This window comes from Eleutherodactylus coqui, chromosome 4, assembly GCF_035609145.1.
Source record: "Eleutherodactylus coqui strain aEleCoq1 chromosome 4, aEleCoq1.hap1, whole genome shotgun sequence".
NCBI lineage: Eukaryota > Metazoa > Chordata > Amphibia > Anura > Eleutherodactylidae > Eleutherodactylus > Eleutherodactylus coqui.
Genome location: NC_089840.1, coordinates 126,649,324 through 126,674,530, shown reverse-complemented (window position 1 = coordinate 126,674,530; position 25,207 = coordinate 126,649,324). Strand labels below are relative to the sequence as shown.

General features: G+C 45.8%; 1 protein-coding gene across 1 annotated transcript in view; it reads left to right on the top strand.

Moving 5' to 3' along the window:
• AP4B1 (adaptor related protein complex 4 subunit beta 1) overlaps window positions 1-13,034 on the top strand; it is a 28,858-nt gene extending 15,824 nt beyond the window's left edge. The window contains exons 7-11 of the mRNA XM_066600075.1: window positions 2,707-2,790; window positions 5,614-5,717; window positions 7,912-8,119; window positions 9,570-9,851; window positions 11,845-13,034. Coding sequence (XP_066456172.1) covers window positions 2,707-2,790; window positions 5,614-5,717; window positions 7,912-8,119; window positions 9,570-9,851; window positions 11,845-12,284 — 1,118 coding nt within the window. The 3' untranslated portion in view covers window positions 12,285-13,034. The remainder of the gene's footprint in view (window positions 1-2,706; window positions 2,791-5,613; window positions 5,718-7,911; window positions 8,120-9,569; window positions 9,852-11,844) is intronic.
• Window positions 13,035-25,207: the final 12,173 nt, after the last annotated feature.

Sequence of the window (25,207 nt, the reverse complement as noted above, 5' to 3'; positions counted from 1 at the left end):
ATGCAGGACTCTGCTGTGCTGGTTGTGATCCCTGTTGTATTGGATGAAAAATGTATGTAGCAGAGCTGTATGTGATGTGCATGTTTCAGAATTGTGTGTGTGTCACGTGTAGGTAGCAGAGCTGTGTGTGTCACGTGCAGGTAGCAGAGCTGTGTGTGTCACGTGCAGGTAGCAGAGCTGTGTGTGTCACGTGCAGGTAGCAGAGCTGTGTTTGTGTCACGTGCAGGTAGCAGAGCTGTGTGTTTGTGTCACGTGCAGGTAGCAGAGCTGTGTAGTGTCACGTACAGGTAGCAGAGCTGTGTAGTGTCACGTACAGGTAGCAGAGCTGTGTGTGTGTCACGTGCATGTAGCAGAGCTGTGTAGTGTCACGTACAGGTAGCAGAGCTGTGTGTGTCACGTGTAGGTAGCAGAGCTGTGTGTGTCACGTGTAGGTAGCAGAGCTGTGTGTGTCACGTGCAGGTAGCAGAGCTGTGTGTGTCACGTGCAGGTAGCAGAGCTGTGTGTTTGTGTCACGTGCAGGTAGCAGAGCTGTGTGTGTCACGTGCAGGTAGCAGAACTGTGTGTGTCACGTGCAGGTAGCAGAGCTGTGTGTTTGTGTCACGTACAGGTAGCAGAGCTGTGTAGTGTCACGTACAGGTAGCAGAGCTGTGTGTGTGTCACGTGCATGTAGCAGAGCTGTGTAGTGTCATGTACAGGTAGCAGAGCTGTGTAGTGTCACGTACAGGTAGCAGAGCTGTGTGTGTCACGTGCATGTAGCAGAGCTGTGTGGGTGTGTGTGTGCGCATTGCGTCACCAGAAACAATGGTGCTATAATTTCCTAATAATTACTCTACAGTGTTTGCACGAAAATAAGACACTCATATTAATTTTTGCCCCAAAAAGGGCACAGTGTCTTATTTTCGGGGGGAGGGGCTTATACTCACCTGGTTCGCGGCGTCCCAATCGTGTCCGCGGCGGTGCTGCGTCCTCCTCGTCTTACAGCTGATCTTCTGCTGGTGACGGAGCTTTGAATACACTGTCTCCAGCAAAGCGAGCACTGTGATTGGCTCATCGAGCATCGGCAGTCAATCACTGTTTACAGACTTCAGCAACTTTTTCAGAGAGACTATTTGAACAATAGTCGCTCAGTGTAAAGATTGCAGGAATGCTTACAGAAAAATGAAGAAACGCGCCTCGCGTGATTTTTGATACATTCTACATAATGAGGTTATAATGAATGCTGCTCACCTGATGAGGCTGGGATAGCACACCGTTTATATGGTGGCTGCTATGTTCCAGGGTCCCTCCCAGAGGATGCAGATACAGGGGAAATAGGACCCTTCAGAGCGCCGGACCAGTTAGGAAGTATAACATCTTCTTTATCTTCACAATTAAAAGTACATGTGAGCCTAACCTCAGACGAGCGAGTGCGATATCTGATCGTGAAGCTCGACCGGATATTGCGCTCGCCAGCATGCAGTGTCCCCACATATACGAGGCGTTTTTGTGTTAAAGCGACATCCCCTCAGGGAAGTAGCAGAGTTTTTCCCATTGTTTTTAAATGGTAAACATAACATTGCACTCAGTAGCACCTCACACACCATGCCATGTTGTGCCAGCTGCAATGCTGGGCACTCTGAGGGAACGCCCAAAGATAGGACATGCTGTGATTTCTTTTTCTTATCTTTGCCCACACCACAAAGCGGGGAAAAAAATTGCTCATGTATATTACCCCATTCAAAAGAATGAGGTTCATGTTCGTATGAGATTTGTGCGTCTTGCAACGCACAAATCTTGGACGATTTTCTTGGCCGTGTGAAAACGTTCTGAGGGTGATGCGTTTCGCCGCTTGGACTGGTGACTTCCTCAGACCATGACAAGATACATAATGGATGGGCACTAGAAGCGACAGGTCAGAGGGCAGTCCTCCTGCCAATATTACAGCATTGCTTAATTTCTAAAATATACCTGTTAAATATATTCCAAGTGTAAAACCTCCTTCATTACACTTGGAATATGTTTATTATGTTTGTAATAGATGTGGTTTTCCTAACGGGTATGTTTTATATATTGGAGACTACTGTAATATTGGCAGGAGGACTGCCCTCTGTCCTATGGCTTCTAGTGCCCGCCCATTATGTATAAAGTTATGTGCTTTTGAACATCTTGTCATGGTTAGAGAAAGTTGCCAGTCCCAGCAGCGAAACGCATCACCCTTGCTTGTACTTGTAATTGTGAAAATAAAGCAGCCTTCATGCTTACCTTCTGGTCCGGCGCTCTGAAGGGCCCTGTTTGACCTGCTCAGTGTAAAGGTACCTTTTGGGTTTCCCTTGTGCCACGAAGTGACTTCTTTTCTGATTTTAGCATTACAAAACTTTACTTCTAGACATGTTTAGCACTCATCTGGTGTTCCCTTGTGGAGTGCCCAGGCAGTCTGGTGTCTACTGGTGCCACGCAGTGCATTGCTCACAGTTGTGTCCCTTGCATCTGCCACTGAACCAGTCTACGTTCTGTCCAAAGTTACCAACCAAAAGAGATTCACATATTTTTGTTTTTAATGGAATTGTGATGCTTTGTATTCTCTGGACAGAAAAGCATTAAGTGGGAAAAATCCAACGAAAGGGCCGTTGGTGAGAGGGTTGCCTACAGAACGCCTCCATTTAATGGAGATGGCTGTTAGAAGAAGTTTGTGTACAAAGGGCTTCTATAATATTTGACTCTTTTCAGGCCGCATTGCAAGAACTTACAGTGAGAAATGTGTGAAGATCTTGGCTGGGTTGCTTGACTACAAACAAGAACATATTACTTCAGGTAAGTTTCTATATTCTTGTATAACTGTGCTTTCACACGCGCCAGGATATTCCGCATGGAACATATCCGCACATAAATCCTCATTTCTAATTTGGATTTGTCATATAATCACTGCGGATTTACAATGGTGCAATCATTACAAACCTGCAGTGATTCGGCCACAAATTTACATAAAAATCTATATGTTAGACATGAGGATTTTAGTGCAGATATTTTCCATGTGGAATATCTTGGCACATGTGAAGGCACACTAATGGACCTTTGTAAGGTAGATTGTGGTACTTGCCTACCTATCAAGTTAAACTTACACTAAGTAAGGTTATGCGCACACGGTGGAATCTGACGCAGATTCTGCCTCTGAAACCACGGCAGAAATCTGTGGCTAAGTTTCGGATTTCTGCTGCGGATCCGCACATGGATCTTGCCCTTGTGAATGGGCCAGAATCCACACACTGTTTGTGATGTGGATGCCGCACAGACCCATGGTAAGTAATAGCATGTCACTCCTTTTTTTTCTTCTGCAAAACAAATTTCAAATCCATGATTGAAGAATCTGCACCTGGAAGACGGTGACATTGATTCCCATTCAGAATCTCTGCCAAAATCTGCCATGTGAACAATATCCCAAAGCTAAACTAAAAAAGACTGAATTACACTGAAATGACAAAAGTCACGGGGGCAGGACTAATATTGTGTAGGATCCCCTCTAACCGAGCAAGGTGCAGCAACTCAACATGGCATCGATTCCACAAGTGGAAGGAAGACGTCTGGATGGCTGTTCAGTCGTACCTTCTGGCTAGTCAACCATAGATCCATGGTATTTAAGTGTACTATCTTGGGTGTGAATGGACCTCTCCACCACATCCCATAAATGCTTGATTGGGCTCCTGTCAGGTGAATATGCAGGCCGCACCATTTTTAGGAACTCTTTAGTTCTCCTCAAACCAATTCTGGACAACTTGGTCGTTGATGGCATGGTGCATTATCCTGCTGGAATATTCTATCATTGTACACAGACATGAAGTCCATGAGGGCTGTAAATGGTCACCAAACAGTGAAGCCTACTTGGCACCAGTCAATGACATGTTTAGATGAACCAGTGAATTTAACCCCTGCCATGAATCCCTTACCAGTATGGAACCACCACCAGTCTGCACAGTACCTTGTTGACAACCGAGGTCCATGGCTTCATGGGGTCTATGCCACACACAAACCCTACCGTCAGCCTAAACAATTGGTATCAGGCTCTAGTTAGCAACCTCATGAGCCAGATGAAGCGCTATATCCAGTGTCGGGATGTTAACAAAGGCGATTGGGTGGGTCTTCTGCTCTCCTATCCCATAGAAGCTGCACTATCCTGCAGGATATGTGTGGGGCCTCCTACAATGAATGTAGATGTAATTTCTGCCAGAGTCACTTGTCTGTTCACATAGACCATTCTAGCCAGATGCTGCCGCTCATGATCATTAAGCACCTGTGGGCGGCCAATGTGCTGTCCACTGTGGGTGGCAATGTCTTCAATGATATATTCCCAGAACACACTTGATACTGCAGATCGAGGAATGTTAAATGCTTTCACACCTTTGGAAATGGAATGTCCCATCAGTCTAGCACCAACTATCACGCCTCATCAAACTCCAATAATTCATGTTGCCTTGCTATAAGCATGCTGGCCAGTGTTCAACCTTCCAAGATAACACCTCACAACTTATACACATGTGAGCGTTTCCAAGCTGTCACCTGTGGTAACGCCACTTCATAATCAGTTTACATACTGCTATCCTATGACTTTTGGCATCTCAGTGTAAAAAAAAAAGAAAATAAATTATTTTAGATTTAAGACATTTGTAATATTATCACTATCAAGAAAGGCATCCAAACCAGTTTGAACCAATTCTGCAGTCGCCATTCCATTTCTTACTCTTGTTGCCCACCACTGGACCTGTTCAAACTCTTCTATGTCTTCTGTACACTAATGCCCAAGACAGTACACTGTATTCCATATGCATTGTGGTTTATATAGAAGTAAGAGTGTTCATGTGCATCAGTGCCCCCTATTGGTGCATCAGACGATGATACAGTCTAGTGTGATGTCCACGAAAATCCTCAAGTATATTTCCATGATCCTTATACTCAGTGGGGCGCTTCATACGCTGGTCCAAGTAAACTGTGCTCTGGCATAAGGGCGACAAATGTATTAAGAAGCGCAAGCCAGAATAAAACCTTCACCAGCTATGATTTATGCCAGTTTCTGGCATAAATATGAAGGGCCACTGCCCCTACTAGAAAACATGACTGTGACCGGCGTAAGACTTCAAAAATTCACAATTTTGGTGCTTGTGCGAGTTATAGGCTTACTTCTGGGGCAAAAGAAAATGAGCACTTAATTTGTGGCCTCCTTTTGTCCTTTCATGGCGTTGAGTGATGAACGTTGCCTTGTGACTGCATGATATCAGACTTGTTTTCATGAGAGCCACATCCCTTTCTCAGGGCAAATTGACCAAAACGGCATATATTCGTCACACAGTTGTTGTGCAGAACTTTGCCACAAGTGAAGGCCACTTGTAAATGTATCCAAAAGTTCAAAGGCTTGTTTTTCTATTGACAAATAGCTACAGACATCGTATCAGAAGGGCTAGCAGCTTACCACTGAGAGGGGAAGTCAGAGGAAACTTTGCATAGAAGAGATAAAACCCTAAATAGTACCTTATCTCTAACCGTATCTCACATCATGCGCCAATCTACTGGAAAGCATTTAAGAAGTAGTAAAAGAAATAATGTCACTAAAACATTGACCCTCCAATTACTTGTTGTTCTTTCCAGCTGTCATGCAAACTTTTCGTGATCTTGTTTGGCTCTGCCCACAATGCACAGCGTCGGTATGCCAGGCCGTTCCCGGTTGTGAAGACAACATCCAGGATAATGAGGTAAGAATTAATAGCACCAACGTATTTCACAGCATTTTACAAGTCCAGAGAGAATATTGGGTAAATGAGACCTAATATACAGTATTAACCCCATAGACAGTATTAATAGTAGGAGTGAGGGCCCTGCTCACAAGAACGTAGACCAAGCAGAAGTAGGGGTGACACAACAGATAACAGTGCTACAATGCTCTACACAGCTTTTAAGTAAATGGGAAATTCTACATAAAGCTGTGTGAACCAGCCAGTATCTGTATATGGAGATGGGAATTGCATTGGGATTTATGGGGTGTTGGGATACAGTGGGATGGTCAGATTTCCAGGGGGGAATATAGAAATGGGCTGAATGGTGTAGAGTTAGATTAGGGAATGTGGTAGGCCTTCCTAAAAAGATTTGTTTTTAGGGCATGCTTAAGGCCGTTTTCACACGGTCAAGAAAATCGCGTGAGATTTGTACTTTGTGAGAGTCATACACATAAGCGATTTCTTTTTTCCCCATCGCACCGTGATGTGGGAAACAAATCGTGGCACGTCCTATCTTTGGGCGTGCCTTCGCATCTAACATTGTTTTCAATGGGGCCGGTGGCGGCATCGCACCACATGCTAGGAGCACGCGATGCAAGGTTTCCCCATTGAAAACCATTTTCAAGAAACTCTGCGATCCCTCGTTGCTACTTCACCAGAGGAATTGCTAGGCGGTTTTGAGATAAAACCGCTTCGTATCCATGGGAATATTGCATGTTGGCGAGCGCGATATCAGGCTGTGATTCACTCGCACTGGTCCCAGTGAAGTTGGCCTTAAACTGTGGGTGTTGGGAATTAACCTAATTGTCTGCAGTAGCACATTCCAGGGAACTGGTGCAGCTCGGAAACAATCTTGGAGATAGGAGTGTGAAGCTTGTGTTAAAGGGGAACATAAGGGACGATTATTTCATTAAAAAAACCTGCGTAATTGTTCAGTGTAAACACAGCCAACGACTGAACGCCAAATGAGAACTCGTTCTCTTCTGATTTGCCATTCATTTTATGCAGGCATAAAAATCATAGTTCGCTCGTTTACACATGGCTCCATGTAAAAAACCATCGTTTAGTTGTTCATATATTGGTGCAGTGAATGTAAACAACTGAACAATTTATTTGGCTGTATAAACAGGCTGCACGAGGGAACTCTCATCGTTCGCTTGTACAAACAATAGCTCTTTGATAAGGGCATCGTTTTTGCGCAGAATGAGCGCATGAACAAATTGCGTCTAATAGAACCAATGGTTTTCTATAGAAACGTTCAGATGAAGGAATTTTAGACGTGCAAAAAGCTCAGACCTAACAAAGATAGGACATGCGTGATGGCACTGCCCGCATCTACGGTCCGTGGAGCGAGAAAAGATAGGACCTGACCTACCTTTGGTGTGAGCTGCGCAGGAGTTTCCATAGACTACTATGAGAGCTGGACGAAAAGGGAGGGGAAGGGAGTTTAGCTGGGAACCACCCTCGCCTTAACTAGTCAGTTAATTGCCAATGCAAGCCATGGGGAAGGGTGTTAGACGCAAGCGTGTGCGCGGTGTTTCTATTCGCCAGAAAGCCGCACAGCGACAATAGTGTTGGCTCTATATTCATCAGGTGTTTTGACGGCTGCCTACTACGCTCCCCTGTTTGTTTGCATCTGTAAATATCGCTTTTCCCCACGCAAAATGTCGCTTTCGCAAGAACGCTTAAGTTTGTTTAATTATGCCCACAGCTATGCCCCTATGGGCGTCCACTATCTGTAAAGCATCTCATTGCATAGCAGTTCAATTGCGGCAGACATTTATATTTAGTGTTTTTGCCTAAGGCCTATTATCCTGAGATTTTCCACCCAAAATACCTTTTTGCAAATATGGATAAGACTGTGCTGTTAGCCGTGCCAATTCCCTCTTGTTAATGCGCGAATGAAGTTCAGGCCTTCTGCATAGCAACTCCGTTCACGCGATTTTTGCCCAAGCTAGTTGCGATTTTTTTCACGTGCCTATTATGCATGAAAATGACGCCCGTGTGAAAGAGCTCTTAGTCATTAGTAAGGTCATTAGCCCAAGCTCCTCTGTAATGCGAGAGTGATCTTCATACAGTAATACTCGGACCCTTGTCATTCCCAAATCTGTGAAGCGCCTACTTTGTTTCTGTGTACATTTAGGATAATTGATCTTATCTTCACTGTCTTTAGGGGAAGCAGGCGTTGATCTGGCTCCTTGGGATGCACGGAGAGTTTATTCCAAATGCACCCTACGTCTTAGAGGACTATGCTGAGAATGTTAAAACCGAGGTCTCCCCAACCGTGAAGATGGAGCTCCTCGCTGCTCTTGTTCGACTCTTCCTTTCTCGGCCTGCGGAGTGTCAGGACATACTGGGACGTCTGATCCATTATTGTATAGGTAAGTACTCACATAGACCTACCTGCAGGTATTATTTATTTTTGTAGAGCGAGTAATCTGCATATGTACATAGTCGATGGTACGTTTTATTTCCTCCATGTCTAGGCATATATTGAGGAATTAACAAAATGTTAGGACACTGTAGGGGAAATTTATCAGGGCTTTACAACACTTTTATGGCATAGTAAAGCTTCAAATTGTGGTGCACTGTCCTTGGCTGTCAGACACCGCTGAGGACCCAGAGGAGAAGACAGTAGTGATTTTAGGCATGTCTGCCTTTTCTTTTGTGGGCTATATGGCACTCAATGAGCGCTATGTAGTGAACGGAGAAAGCAGAAGTGCTGCTTCTGCTATTTGACCTGGTGATTACTTTACTGCCGGGTGCCCCTTAGCAAGTCAAAGCTGCAGGGTCTTAGGATACCCAGATCAGCGCTGGCAGTGAATATTGTCACTTCAGGGGGATGGTTTTCCCTATAACTGGGGCTCCTATGGATGTTGCTTCTATGGATCATGCTGCTATGGATGCCCCAGCCATGGGGGAAAAGAGTGAAATTTAAAAAAAATAAAAAGACCATGTGACTGACCCTCAGATGTCATATATGACATCATTGGGGACAAATTTTTTAAACGATTTTCTTTTTAAATGTGAGTAAAAGAAACTACAGAATAAAAAAATATATGCAAAAAAATGACTTGACGCCAACCTAAACCATCGCCATTAGAGATAAGTGAGCGTACTCGAGCGTATTGTCCTTAGCGAGTACCTGCCCGCTCGTGAGAAACGATTCGGGGCAGGGGGGGGGGGGGAGATCTCTCTCTCTCTCTCTTCCCCCCTCCCTCCTGCTCACTCCCGCAACTCACCGCTCACCCCCGCCGGCACCCGAATCTTTTCTTCCGAGCGGGCAGGTACTCGCTAAGGACAGTACTCGCTCGAGTATTTGCCCTTAGCGAGTATGCTCGCTCATCTCTCATCGCCATATTTGCCCTGCGATCTGAGACTATACAAATTATATATAAACTGATGAAAACAAAATATGGAGCCCATTCCTGTACTTTATTTTATCATAAATATACTAATTTTAAAAATGAGCGACTATAAATTTGAAAAAAACTTTTTTTCTTTTTTAGCTTTTTACACCTAATAAAACATATATATATAGTTTTTCAGTACATGATATGGTATATTACGTAGTACCATTGAAAAATACAACTTGTCCTGCAATAAAAATGCCCTCAGACAGCCATGTTGATGGATGAATATGGCTTTTTTTAAAATGGGGAGGAAAAAACTGAAAATGGAGAGGTGTGTGTGTGTGGGGGGGGGGGGGGAGGTCATGTGGGGTTAATACCCTTTTGATGTCCAGCTGCTCTGGCTGCTAGTGTATAGTTCATAGACAATACTGCCAATTAAATTGCAGTGTCTATTACTAAAATGACTATGTCTTCACAGAAGAAGAAGCTAACATGGCCGTACGTGATCGAGGCCTCTTCTACTACAGACTCTTATCCTCTGGAATTAATGAGGTGAAGAAAGTGCTCAGCGGTCCAAAGTCTGACTCCTCATTGGGAGTCCTAGCTGACAGGACAGAACAACCCATTAATAGCTGGGTGACCTTTTTTAACACATTGACTCCTTTATACGATAAGAAACTTTGGGAGTCAATTGCAGCCAACTCAGGCAAATGTGAGCTGCCCATTGCGAGGAACCCAGCTACCAGATCTCTTGCAGAAGGTAAGTGTGTGTGTTTTCAGGATAGCCTTTTTCATTACCTAGACCAGTGGTCCCCAACCTTTTTGGCACCAGGGACCGGCTTCAAGCAAGACCATTTTTTACAAGGCCTGGCAGGGTTGGGCGGGACATGGCCGGGGCTTTGGTTATAGGGGGCGGGGTTACGAAGGGGATTGGAGTTTAGTGCATTCTTATTTAATTATGACATTTAGAATGTCCTGGCAGTACACACATAGGGCAGTATATAATCTATCCCCCCTCCCCCAGCACACACATAGGGCAGCATATAATTTATCTCCCCCCCAGTAATAGACAGCCCCCATCCCTCAGTAATTAGCAGCCTCTCCCCCTGTAATAAGCAGGTTCCCCCCCCAGTAATAAGCAGGTCCCCCCCCAGTAATAAGCAGGTCCCCCCCCCCCAGTAATAAGCAGCCCCCCCCAGTAATAGGCAGCGCCCCCCCCCCCCCGTAATAGGCAGCCCCTTCCCCTGTAATAAGTAGCCCCCCCAGTAATAAGCAGCCCCCCTAGTAATAAGCAGCCCCCCCCAGTAATAACCAGCCCCCCTCCCCTGTAATAAGCAGACCCCCCCTGTAATAGGCAGCCCCCCCAGTAATAGGCAGCCCCTTCCCCTGTAATAAGTAGCCCCCACCCCCAGTGATAACCAGCCCCCCCAGTAATAAGCAGCCCCTTCCCCTGTAATAAGTAGCCCCCCCAGTAATAAGCAGCCCCCCCCCAGTAATAAGCAGCCCCCCTAGTAATAAGCAGGTCCCCCCACCCCAATAATAGGCAGCCCCCCCCCCCCCGTAATAGGCAGCCTCACCCCCGTAATAACCAGCCCCCCCAGTAATAGGCAGCCCCTTCCCCTGTAATAAGTAGCCCCCACCCCCCAGTAATAACCAGCCCCCCCAGTAATAGGCAGCCCCTTCCCCTGTAATAAGTAGCCCCCACCCCCCAGTAATAACCAGCCCCCCCAGTAATAGGCAGCCCTTTCCCCTGTAATAACTAGCTCCCACCCCCCAGTAATAACCAGCCCCCCCTCCCCAGTAATAGGCAGCCCCCCCAACCCATATACTTACCTTCTCCCTGCTGTCGCTCTCTCTCTGCTTGCCCGGACATCAGTATGCAGCCCGGAACGCTTTCTCCCCGAGTCCTCTCCTGCGGAACTAATGAGCAGGGGACTCGGGGAGGGGAATCTGGCTGCACAGACGTAAGTGTGTGAGCCGGGAACAGCGCGATTACCAGCGGGGAGCTGCAGCGCCCCCGCTGGTAATCGCTTCAGTGGTCAGCGGCGTTGGCACGCCACGGGCCACATAGCACAAGGCAGCGGGCCAGATTCGGGCCACGGGCCTTGTGTTTAGAGCAAAAGTTCCCGGCGGTGCCGCGGACCTGCGCTAACCACCCAACGGCCCCGCCCCGGTCCGCGGCCCGGTGGTTGGGGACCCCTGACCTAGACAATGCGGCATGCCCTGGATAAGAGTATCTTCTTACATTTGGTTCTGCCAGGGTTGGAGTGCAGTAAGTCTAACTTCATGCAGGTGAGCGCTATATAGGGCCGTGAATCCCGCCCCCATATTGCGCTCCCCACCATGTGAAATCTGAGGATGCGAGGCGTTTTCGTGGCAAAACAGCCTCACATCACTTCGGGGCTGCCGAGTTTCTCCTATTGCTCTCAATGGGGCCAGTGATGTTGCCACTGGCCCAATTGAAAACAATTGGCGCTGTGATGTGAGAGTACGCACAAGATAGAACATGCCGCTATTTGTTTCCTGCATAGCATCACATTGTGTTTTATGAAAATATTGCTCATGTGTATGACCCCATTCAAAAAAATGGGGTTCATGTTTGTGCGTCTCACAACACACAAATCTTGTGCAATTTTATCGCCCGCGTGAAGCCGGCCTTATAGAGCTAAATGTCGTCCCGCCAGTAGAGTAGTCTTCTACTTATGACTGAGGCTAGTTGTTCAGTATTCATGTTTTTTTGTGTGTCCCAATAGATCTTCACACGTCGTTGGATTCTGAATTATCTCAAAAAGAACCTCCTCATGTAATTACACTAGTCAGTAATATTTCAATGACTCCCGAGCAGTTTGAAGAAAAATGGGTGTCTCTAGTCACAGACCATTGCTGGGCTATCGAGTGGAAGAAGGATGTGGAACCGGATCTCCTACAGTCATCTCTTCACATGTTGAACATTTACACTATTGCCAAAAGCAAACCTGGGACAGAGCCGTGGAAATCCTATTTGTACGCACAAGACAGCAAAGAGAATGTGTTTCTTGTTGAACTAATGCTATGTACAGGTTCATGGTCACTGAAAACTACGGTGAAGGAGGACGGGGAAAACAAGACCGCACTTAATGACTTCATGTCACTTCTACAACATGCGGTTTCTGCAGTGCTCAACTCTCTAGGTGAAAATACTGTCAATGCCTGAATCATAAGTAGTATGAGTAGTGGGTTGTTACATTGGCACTGTTGCCTTATACCTTTCTGATGATACTCTAATGGACAACGTCTGTAATGATATGCAATACAATGAATATATCCGTTGGTTGCACTATGGTGGACCATACCTTCTTATAGTATTCCCATATCAGACACAAGATATGCCAGAAGTGTCTAAGAGATATGGTTCCCACCTCTGAGACCTGCAGCTATCTCTACAAGAGAGGCCCATGACTACCTCCCACCACATCTTGCTGGCCGCTCCATCCGGGCTCTGAGAGTTGACTGGGTTGTACAGAAGCAACTGAACATCCTGTGCCGTTTCTGTAGCTCTATAGACTTGAATGGGAGTTACATAAACAGTCTAGCGCAGCAAACTACAGTTTCTGTTTATCAATAGTCAAGGAAACATTGTAGTTCATTGTGCTACACTGTTTACAGCATGTGTAGCCGAGAGTCGTCTGGGTCCTTAAGAACTCGGACACCTTTTGGAGCCCGGGTACGCTGGCTGGTGGGACAGGGTGGGATGAGTTCTGGGGCCCGGATGAGAATACCCCTCTAATAAAGTAAGTGGCAAGATTTTTGTTAAAGAGAACTATCACTCTGACAGAACTTTTGCACTTAGGATATCGGTTTGAGGCTTTAATACGACTATACTAGTAAACTTATTGTATCCACTAAACAGCCTTGCAAAGTGTCAAAACACCGGGCCTGAGAATAAAATATTTTATGTCTGAAAGGTGCAATGTGACTGTGCAGAACCTAAAAGTGACCTCTTTAACCCTTCATTGTTTGGCACAGGCGCAATATTTAATGTTTTAAAGGGATGGTCTGGTTACTGGACAATATTGCTTCTATAGCGTCTACTGTACTAAAATAACAAAATTAGCAGTAGTTACCTGTTCTCTGCTGCTGTGAATCAGTGCTGTAGTCACGGTGTTTCTTGTAGCAGATGTCGTCAGTGGAATTTACCTGACCACTACAGCCAATCAGAGGCTGCAGTGTCACCGTTCTGAACTCATGGCATCATGGCACACAGGCCATGGCCAGGAAAATGGGCAGTGATACTGCAGCCTCTGATTGGCTGCATCAGTCAGGTGAGTACTGGTGACATTATCTGTCACAAGAAGCACCGGGACCACGGCAAGGCTGCAACACTGGATCGCGACGGCAGAGATCGGGAAGTACTTCCCTTTTGTTATTTTAGCATACTGGGCACTATAGGGGGAACATTGTCTGGTAACTAGACACCCCTTTAAGAAGAGCAGCCTAATTAATATGAGGCATGAAAGACCTCAATAATGAAGATAAGTTATCAAAACTAAATTTATTTGCCCTAGAGAAGAAAAGGCTGAGCGGTGGAAATGATATTATATGTAAACGACTCCTGGGAAACCAATATAATCAGATATTTTTCTCTTTGTTGGCGGATACAACAGAAAAACATAGTGTCATTATTGCTTCCGGGCCAAGGGGTTGCACTCTCATCACAAAGTTTTAAAGCTGTGCGAACCGTAAAGTTATGGAACAGATACCCACAGGATTCGATAATGGCTGAAAGTGTGGAAAGACTAGATAGATTTAAACATCCCCACACACGCTGATTCCTCCGAGCTCTGTTCGTTCAACAGCAAATGCACTTAAAGGGGTTGTCTCGTGAAATCAAGTGGGGTTCAGCATTTCTGTATGGCCATATTAATGCACTTTGTAATATACATCGTGCATTAATTATGAGCCATACAGAAGTTATTCACTTACCTGCTCCGTTGCTAGCGCCCCCGTCGCCATGGATCCATCTACATTCGCTGTCTTCTGGCGTTTTTAGACGCGCTTGCGCAGTCCAGTCTTCTCCCTGGTGAATGGGGCCGCTCGTGCCGGAGAGCTGGTCCTCGTAGCTCCGCCCCGTCACGTGTGCCGATTCCAGCCAATCAGGAGGCTGGAATCGGCAATGGACCGCACAGAGCCCACGGTGCACCATGGGAGAAGACCCGCGGTGCATCGTGGGTGAAGATCCCGGCGGCTATCTTGGTAAAGGAAGAAAGAAGTTGCCGCACCGCGGGGATTCGGGTAAGTAATAAACTTTTTTTTTTTTAACCCATCCCTTGGGTTTGTCTCGCGCCAAACGGGGGGGCCTATTGAATAAAAAAAAAACCTGTTTCGGCGTGAGACAACCCCTTTAAGGCCGCTTTCACACGGGACTCAAAATCACGTGATTTTTTTCTCATGATGCGACAGCGCTACAAATCGCATGCATGTGAAGCCCATGCTTTTTAATGTGTTCCTTCACATTAGCAATGTTTTATAGGCTGCTACATTGCGAGAGAGAAAAAATCATGGCATGCTGAATATTGCCACGTTTTGCAGCACATGTTTCCCTACTGAGCCTTCCTTTGTGTTGCATCTCATCACACAAAATCACTGTTTTTGTGCGACGCGATGCAACTTGAACAGTAGGAAGTCTTACTGTTTCTCCTAAAATAACCACTAGATACATTTAAAAACAATGAAACTACTAACCACCACTTGTCAGTTAGTATGTGAGTGCTTCTCATGCTCCACCTCTGTTGACATCATCATTCTGCCCCCACCCTCTTTCTGATGATGTCATCTAAGGTCCTACAACATATATAAAACACAGAGTCTGACCGTCAGAAGAACAACACAGTTAGGGCTCTTGAAAAGAGGAGGACGAAAATAACACAATGAGAATACAACTCAGCCATTATTATCTTAGACACAACTCAGCGGTCCGGACAGAAAACACCAACCTACCACCACCACAGAGATCCGGTGGGCTAAAGGATCTGTGGTGACATCACTGCTGTGGGAGGAGCCATTGTGCAGTTTGGTAAAAGAGATCCAGTGGGCTGAAGGACCTGCGGTGACGTCACTGTTGTGGGAGGATAATAAAGTAGATGTGACAGTATGCAAGGTACAATATAAAATCCTTCTTTTATTCCTCCAAACGTAAAACATACATGACGTTTCAACTCAGATTCTTTTTCAAGTTGTGGGAGGAGAAATTGTGCAGTTTGGTAGAAAGTGCTGTATACTGGATAAACCGACAGCAGCTACTAGCAGGACCTGTGATGAGGTCACCGTCATGTGATCACCTGTGTGGGTGGAGTCAGGAATTACATGAACTGGGGTAATCACTGTATCCAGGAGTCTGGTGCGGTGTGGAATAGCAGAGCTGTGTGAGAATCAAGATGTAGCAGAACTGTGTGTTATGTGCTGTGTGTGTGATGTGTGGGATCTGGATGGATGTACAATGTAGCAGAGCTGTGTGTGATGTGTTGCGTCAGCATGCATGTAGTCGAGCTGTGTGTGTAATGGGTGGGAATCAAGATGGATGTAGTAGAGCTGTGTGTGTGATGTGTTCTGTGGGGTCAGGATGGATGTACACTGTAACAGAGCTGTGTGTGTAGTGTGTGGGGTCAGCATGCATGTAGTAGAGCTGTGTGTGTGTAATGTATTGTGTGTGTAATGTATGGGGTCAGCATGTATGTAGTAGAGCTGTGTGTGTAATGTGGGGGAATCAGGATGGTTGTGGTAGAGCTGTGTGTGTAATCTCTTGGAATCAGGATCGATGTAGTATAGCTGTGTGTGTGATGTGTGGCAATCATAATGAATGTACAATGTAGCAGAGCTGTGTGTGTAATGTTTGGGAATCAAGACAGATGTACTACAGCTATGTGTGGCATGCAGTAGAGCTGTGTGTGTGTGTGTGTAATGTGTGGGTCGGGATGGATGTAGTAGAGGTGTGTGGGGATCATAATGCATGTAGCAGAGCTGTGTGTGTGTGTCATGTGATGTGTAGGGTCAGGATGGATGTACAATAGCAGAGCTGCGTGTGTGAGAGAGATGTGTTGGGTCAGCATGCATGTAGTAAAGCTGTGTGTGTAATATGTGGGAATCAGGATGGATGTAAATGGATGTTCCATGTAGCAAAGCTGTTTGTGTAATGTGTGCGGTCAGCATGCATGTAGTAGAGCTGCGTGTGTAATGTGTGGGAATCAGGATGCATGTAGTAGAGCTGTGTGTGATGTGTGGGAATCGTAATGAATGTGCAATGTAGCAAAGCTGTGTGTGTAAGGTGTGGGAATCAAGATTGATGTAATAGAGCTGTGTATGAAACCAGAAACACTTGTACTATAATTTCCTAATAATTACCAGTACATCACCTAACAAGCGCTGTCCACTCCACCGCACTTCTCCTGAAGCTCCAGCACACTTGTTTGCAGTCTTTAGCAACCACTTCCTGTTTAGGGGATTCATGAATTTCACCTATAGGAAGCACTGGCTCTGATTCAATGCGATGGCTGTGATTGGTTCATCGAGCGCTGCATTGATTGGTTCTTGAGCACCACAGCAACCAGGAAACGCTGGCTGAAGACTGCAGCCAAGTGTTCTGGAGCTTTGGAAGGACAAGTGGGGCGAAGTGGATAGCGCCTGTTAGGTAATGTATTGTTTTTTTTAATGTACCTAGGGCTTATTTTCAGGGTAGGGTTTATATTACAAGCGACCTCGAAAATCCTGACAAAATCGTAGTATCGACGCGAGAAAACGCAGCGATTATCATACAGAAATCGTAGGAACACATCTGTGATATTGCTATTGCCGAAGTGAAAAAGGCCTTACAGTTTTGGACAAACAGAGTTTGTTTTACTTTAAATGGCTGTAGCTCTGGTTTTTTTGCAACTACAGACACTTTTTTTAGCTCCTTTTAAAGCCACGATTCTTGGCCTTTATTCATGTCTGTAGCTGTGATGGAACTAGAGCTACAGAGATTTGAAGTGAGATTGGGAATACTGAATTTACTGCTGCCACTTTAGTTTCTGGGCAGAGCAGAGGTGGGGAGGTGGCAGGGGACGAGCAGGGAGCAGAGGATCATCTGTGATTCTCCTGCCCCGCTGGGAATGGGTATCATGGGTTCATGTTCCTATCACCCTTACGCATCTCTCACACAAGCGTTTTTTTACAGCGTTTAACACACACTTTTACACGCTGTTTAACCGCTGTACTAAAGCGCCATTCATTTCAATAGGGCCTTGCAGACGCATGCGCTAGCACAGCATTTGTAACGCATGCAGTATGTTCTATTTCGCAGTATTTCAGCACGTTCCCTGTGTGTTTCCACTCATCTGCACTTTTTTGTGTGCTTAAAAAACCTGCATGAATGATCTTGTGCAAAAATATACTGCGCATTTACACACACCCATTGATTTTAATGGGCTAGTTCTGCGTGTAATGCGCACCAAGATAGGAAACACTTTTTTTTAAACAAAACTGAAAGTCACATTTAAAATACACACGTGTGAATTAATCCATTGACATCCATGGGCTCTATTTACTGTGTATTACGCTGTGTATTCTCGTGTGAATGAGCCCTTTAGGCTAAAATTTGTTACTTTAGTAAGGGATTAAAATGGACTAATGGCAAATAAACTGTGCACCAAATATATTTACATGACATACGAATTCAAAATCTACAGTGAAAAAGTGATATTTTAGGGTTTGGTTCCAACTTTAATGTGACTTGGGGCCTTGGATATCTTCCTTATATGCAGGTTATTGATATTCAGGGGCGTACCTAAAGGCTCAGGGGCCCTGGTGCAAAAGTTCAGCTCGGGGCCCCCCCTTGGGCCTCCACCCCACACTTTCCCGTACCCATACCCATATCGTGCTGCATACATGATCCGCCCCTTGGCGTAATATTTCCAAACTGACGCATTTCCTGAACATGAAGATTTGTTTGTAGCCCCGCAGGCCGCTCTCACACACACTGCTTTTTACCGCTATTAGCACAGCGCCCCGAGTGCCGTACTAACCGCGGTACAACACTCCCATAGATTTTAATGAGGTTACTCAAATTTGCGCTGGAACGCGGTGTTCTTAACGCTGTGATTTTCGAGAGCTGTCTGTTCTATTTTTGCATTTTCGTGGTTTTTAACACATCTCATCACCCATCACAATGATGGGGTGCATTAAAAAGCGCTGTCACACGCTGTAACCTGTGTTCAAAAACGCTGCTCGAAATTCTGGTAAAAATGCCACGATTACAAGCTGCGTTTTCTGAACACGTGTGAGAGAGGCCTTAGGGGGGTCATGTTTATGTTGAACTTTAGAACCACAATTAACCCCTTGAGTGGCGGGTTTCCTACCACCCTGTCGTGCCCACCAGGGCAGGTTTTTTAAAATGGTCTAATCATTGAATTTCAACTAATTTTGCAGTTGCGTCTCAAGAGCCATAACTTTTTCATTTTTCCATTGACATGGCCATATAAGGGCTTGTTTTTTGCGGGACAAGTTATGATTTTTTAAACAGGGGGGAGGAAAAAAAGAAATGTGGAAAAAAGAAAAAAAGGGGCCATGTCATTAAGGGGTTAAATAATGTATTAACTTCCTTCTCTGGGTCATTACGACGCATGGATACCACATGTGTGATTGTATTTTTGATTTTTTACAAAGTAAAGGGAGACAAGTGTTTTTATAATTTTTTTTATAATTTTTTTCTTTTTTTTTAATTTTTTTTTTCTTTTGTCCCTTTAGGGGACTTCCACAGGGACCCATCAGGACCCCTGATCACATTCCGGGTGTCCGATGGTGACAGCCCTTTACATGCTGCAGTGACAGCCCTTTACATGCTGCAGTCACATAGACTGCAGCATGTAAAGGGTTAACACAGCAGAGATCGGAGGTTTTCTGTAAGAGCTAGTACCTAGCTGTCCTCTGACAGCTAACAACCAGCTCTCCCTGCCACAGAGACCATCGACTTGCTTCTGACAAGCCGATGGTCTCTATGGCAACCTGTAAACAAACCAGTGCAGGAGATTGCCGGCATGTCGGCAATATCTTCTGCTGGTTTTTCAAAGCCCTTGCACTGCTCTGTGTGGGTCTGTGCAGGCAGAGCACACTGTCACAGCTTGTGGCATTGTGCTCTGCAGCTCCCATAGTGATACATAGCCCGGAAATCTTCCGGGCTATGTTGCTATGAGCAGTGGAGCTCGTCCCGGAAAATTTCCGGGCGTGCCACTCAAGGGGTTAAGACACATAAAAAAACCTGCATGCGGTATTTAAAGATCGCGTACGGTATTAGGGTGGCTGCCCACTAGAGTTTTTTTTCACGGCGAATTTCCCAGCATTTTTTTTTCTGCAGGGGTCTATGGGACTTGTAATGTTAAAATCACGATCGTGCAAAAACGCGATTTCACGGTGAATTGCGATTTTGCGCGATCGCTATTTTAACATTACAAGTCCCATAGACCCCTGCAGAAAAAAAAACGCTGTGAACTTCGCCGTGAAAAAAAACTGTAGTGGGCGGTCACCCTAAAGGAGCTGCAGACACTATTAATAACCGCAGGCGGTTTTGATGCGTTTTTTTAATTGTGTGTAAAGGGTGCAAATAAATACAGTAAATCCAGGGAGATACCGTATATACCGGCGTATAAGGCGATGGGGCGTATAAGACGACCCCCCAACTTTCACCTTATACGCCGGGAATACAGCGGAGCAAAAAAAAAAATCATTACTCACCTCCCCCGGCGTTCTGCGGCGCTGCTGCAGGATGTCGCTCGCTCCTGGTCCCCGGCAGAGCATTGCTTTCTGGACGCAGGGCTTGAAATCCCCGCCTCCAGAAAACACACGTGCCTTCAGCCAATCACAGCCATTCAATGATGTTATTGAATGGCTGTGATTGGCTGACGGCGTGTGTTAGCTAATCACAGTATTAGCTTTCTGGAGGCGGGGATTTCAAGCCCTGCGTCCAGAAAGCAATGCTCTGCCAGGGACCAGAAGGGAGCGACAGCCTGCAGCAGCGCCGCAGAACGCCGGGGGAGGTGAGTAATGATTTTTTTTTTTTGACACTTTCTTTTTTTTGTATTACCGGCGTATAAGACGACCCCCGACTTCAGAGCAGATTTTTCGGGGTTCAAAAGTCGTCTTATACGCCAGTATATACGGTATATAACTTATACCAGAGAGATAGATAGATAGATAGATAGATAGGGGAGAGATAGATAGATAGAGAGATAGATAGATAGGGGAGAGATAGATAGATAGAGAGATAGATAGATAGGGGAGAGATAGATAGATAGATAGATAGATATGAGATAGATTTGTTTACTTTTCGGTTGAACAATAATTTTAAGGTGAGCTTAAAATCCATTGTTCAGCCTGAGAGTAGATAACAGGGACCACATGCTGTGTTCTGCACAGGAGTTAGAGATTACATTGTATTCAGCCAACAGCTCGTGTGAGAACAAAGGAGCTGTGTGCAGATCTCAGGCCATATGCTGTGATCTGCAAACAGCTCCCGGAAGCTCATTTACACGCAAATGCAGATTATAAAGTGCTAATAGCCATTAGTGTCCATTAGCACTTTACGCAAAATGATTGCTAAAACTCAATCTTTCTATTGTTTGAAAGATTGTCTTTGTGTGTAAATGGGCCATAAATTGCAAATGACCTTGTAAAATTTACTAAAAATGTGACATGGACCATTGTAACTTTTCTAATGGAAAAACATTGAAATTGCTAATGGGTTCTTATAATGTAGCAATTTTAGCGCAATTATATTTTAATTCCATTGTGTCTTTTTCTGTGCTTACCTAGATTACAACTGGTTTGATAAGGAAGCCATGACATACCTTTAAGCTTCATGAACCTCAAAGCATTTAAGACAGGATTTGGGTAGTCTTTAAATGCGATTTTGACTTAAGCCTTTATCCCCAATCTATTGAGTAGGGGGTGAATATCTGATTGGTGGTGGTCTGACCTCTAGGACTCGCAGAAATTCAGAGAACTTTGCACTCCGAATACCACATGTGAATGGAAGAGGGGGTGTAGCCACTCCATTCATTTCTGTGGGAAGATTGCTAAGTGCATTGATCTCAACCTGTTTCAAAGATGAATCAGCGGTTTTCATCACCACTGCATTCTGATGTGGCACTCGGGGTGCATAATTCTTGGGACTGCTGGGAGTTCCAGAGGTCAGACAGGGTGCGCAGTTCTTAGGATCGCTGGGGGTCCTACAAAGAACAGTGCCCATCTGGCATGTCGGGGTTTAATTTCTTGGCAGACCACAGTAACTTAATGTTCTGTTCCTTCTAGATCAGGGGTCCCCAACTCCAGTCCTCAGGGACCACCAACAGTTCATGTTTTCAGGATCTCCTTTGGTAAGAACACCTGTGGCAATGTCTGAGGACTAACTATAATTACATCACCTGTGCAATACTGAGGAAATCCTGAAAACATGACCTGTTGGCGGTCCCTGAGGACTGGAGTTCGGGAACACTGTTCTAAATCGTACATCACACATCAAACATAAGGCCCACTAGCCTTATCCCGCCAACCACTTCATTTTAGATGGCCTGCTAGTAGGGCCAGCTTTATGGGAAAGGTGGGAGCAAACTCTTCAGTGCCACCACTGAATAGTATTCAGCTGTGGCGCTGCCTGTCTTTGAAAGAAGGATTGTGCAGCGCTGCAGGTGAAAAGCAAGCACAGCGGGAGTCGGGTGCAACGCAGATTGGCTGAGGAGGTGAGTGACAGACTGTGATGAAGCCTCCCTCCTCTGGGTCCATGCCTATAAGTCTTTACTTGGCTCCGCCTCCAGCTCAGCAGTGTGCCCTGGCCCACACCTGACCATCGTCAGGATACAAAGGCAGCGCTGCAGGCATATAGAAGGCCGGTGATGTCACATCAGAAGCCCTGGAGCAGTCTCACGATCGTGAAGGAACCTGTGTCAGCGGTGCCAGCTTAATGGTACCGAAGGAGCAGAGCCCAGCTGGCTGCAGCCTGTTTGTCATCATCTGCAAGTATGTGCAGCAGACCCAATTGCATGCGGATCTAAGCCTCATACAATGTGGACAATCGTCATTTAATATGGCTGCTTTCACAAGGATAAGAAAATTGTGCGAGACTTGCGCGTTGCAAGACGCACAAATCTCACACAAATATGAACGCCATTCTTTTGAATGAAATCACAGAGGTGAGAGCAAAAAAAAATGTACAAAGACATAAGTCACAGGAAAAAAAAAGACAAAAATGTGCCATCCGCTAAGCTGCAGGGCAGGCTCCATCACCATTAGACCCTGGTAAAATGCAGGACAGATTGCAACATGAGCAAGCTGAATGTTCGGTGCAGACTAGGGTGCAGTCACCCAACTAAACCCAGCGCAGCTTGGGCTGAGATTGCACATGGGCACGCTTGTGTATATTCATCCTTAATAGAAACCTGGAACTTAAAGACTCATTTCTCCAGTCAAGCAAATAAAAAAATTACCAGCCAGATAAGAGACATGTGAAATGTGGGGCCAATTTATGAAAATGTAAGAAAAACTTTGTCTCTTTCCCTAGCAGCCAATCACAGCACAGCTTTCATTCTTCAAAAGCAGAATATGAAATAAAAGCTGTGATTAGTAGCGATGAGCAGGAGAAAATTTTGATGTGTCTTTAGCAAATATCAGGATATTACCCCAAACTACCATAAACTATATTCTTCTTCACTCTTCCTGAAAATTAGCCAGTCCATTACATAGGCCAAGGTGCAGGAACTTGTATTCCTGATTGCCCTCTTGTGTGTTAGGCCTTCTTCACACGCCGTATCTGCTTTTGCACACACCAACATATTTGCACTATGTACAATGCCATTTTGCACACGTATCCACATATGTATGGATTCTGGCTTGGTTTTCATTTCCCAATCATCGATATAAAGGGTTGAGCACTGATTTGCAGGAATTCTGCCATTCAGTAGGTGGCGCTGCAGAAGTATTGTTCCACTTCCTTATTTGCATATGTTTCCCAGAGAAGCATGCATGGCCTTATAAGTCTCGTCCTTAAGGAGTAATGATACGCACACAGGGAATGTGCTTTAGCGCGTGGCAGACGAACACTCCCTGATTTAAATGGCTATTTAACCTAATGAGTTCCAGATGTTTTTTTTTTCACAGCATTGTACATTGCACACGCATTTGCGCATCTCCCATAGACTTCTATGGGGGACCCTTGGTGTGCAAATTTTGCACACAAAAATAGAGCAGGTCCTAGTTTTTTAGGGGTTGAAAAAATGAATGATGAAATCAATGAGTTCTATTCTCTGTGCATTGTGTGTGTAAATTTTACGTACGCGAGTACGTCCGTGTGAAGGAGCCCTTAAATTTTGTTTCCACGCCTCCTCCTGGTGATGAATAAATAGCATTCATTTAAGGCTTCTTTCCTACAAGCATACATCAGCCACCTGTTTTCACGGCCAGCTGATATACACTGTGATCTGATGCATTGGATTCCAATACATCAGATCACATGGCCGTATTCCTGAGATGTAAAAGTGCCTGGCTGGCCACTAAAGTGCCAAGTGTTTTTACGTCGAGCCCAAAAGATAGTCCTGGAACTATCTTTTGGGCCGGAATACGTCAGCCGCTGCATGGGCTCATATGGGAGCCAATGGCAGCGGCCGCAAGTGGAAGGGAGATTAGCAGCGTGCCTGCTAAACTCCCTCCCTCTGCTCTCCTCCCCCTGTGCAGGCTCATATCTGCTCTCCTCCCTGCTCGTTCTTTGCAATGGGAGGGGGCGGAGCTAAGCACTGGCCTGTCCCGCCTCCTCCCATTGCTAGCTGTGGACAAGGGGTGGGATGTGGATGGAGCTAAGCACCCACCCTCTCACCGCCCCTTGCCCATGGCCATCAATGGGAGGAGGTGGGATGGGACGGCGCTTAGCTCCGCCCCGCCCCTCCCATTGCAAAGAATAAGCGGGGAGGAGAGGTGAGCCTGTGATGGGGAGGGAGGGAAAGGAGCGACGGCATGGTAGTCTCGGCGTATATGCGCTGGGACCCATGCCGTCTGAACGGGCGCATAAACGTTTGAGTTGTGCGCCCGTTCACCAGTTTTATCTCTCCCAACCAGGGGCGTAACTATAGGGGATGCGGTTGCACCCAGGCCAAGGAGTATTAGGGGGCCCATAAGGCCTCTCTTCTCCATATAGGGAGCCCAGTCCTATGAATAAAGCAGTATAGTTGGGGGCCCTGTTACAGGTTTTGTATTGGGGCCCAGGAGCTTCAAGTTATGCCTCTGCTCCCAACGTAGCGTATATCGTCCACCCGTGAAAATGGCAGCCGAGATATGCTAGTGTGAAAGAATCCTAACCTGCAGGAGCACTGGGTTCCCTGAAGCTGGAATAAAGATTGGAGATAAGAGATGAAGAATCCCGATTGTTAACTGAGATTGTGCTTTAATTCTTTATAGTTGCATGCAAGACGCAGTCGCCAACTTTTTTTGCTCCACAAAGTAAAAACTCACACATGATGGGGCATAACTAGCTGATCAGTGGGGGTCAGACCGCTGGGACCCCCATTGATTGCTAGAACAGGGGCCCTATGTGTGAATGCACCTTGATAGAATCTTAATCTACCACAGCATAGTAAAATAGTAAAAGATGGTAGGCAAGGAAACTTCCATTAGGTTTAAAGACACTTCATCAATGCCTTCCAAGTACTGGATGTAAATAGTTCTACATTATCACATGTACATACACTGCCATCAGATGGCCATGACATGAATTGCAGACAGCCATCTGTTGGCCAGCAATAGGATCATCCCTATTCCTATCTGCACAAGGAAAGAGTGGAAGCAATGGGGTGAAATTGAATAGTATTCAGCTGTGGCGCTGCCTGTCCTTGAAAGAGAAGGATTGTGCAGCGCTGCAGGTGAAAAGCAAGCACAGCGGGAGTCAGGTGCAACGCAGATTGGCTGAGGAGGTGAGTGACAGACTGTGATGAAGCCTCCCTCCTCTGGGTCCATGCCTATAAGTCTTTACTTGGCTCCGCCTCCAGCTCAGCAATGTGCCCTGGTCCACACCTGACCACCGTTAGGACACAAAGGCAGCACTGCAGGCATATAGAAGGCCGGTAATGT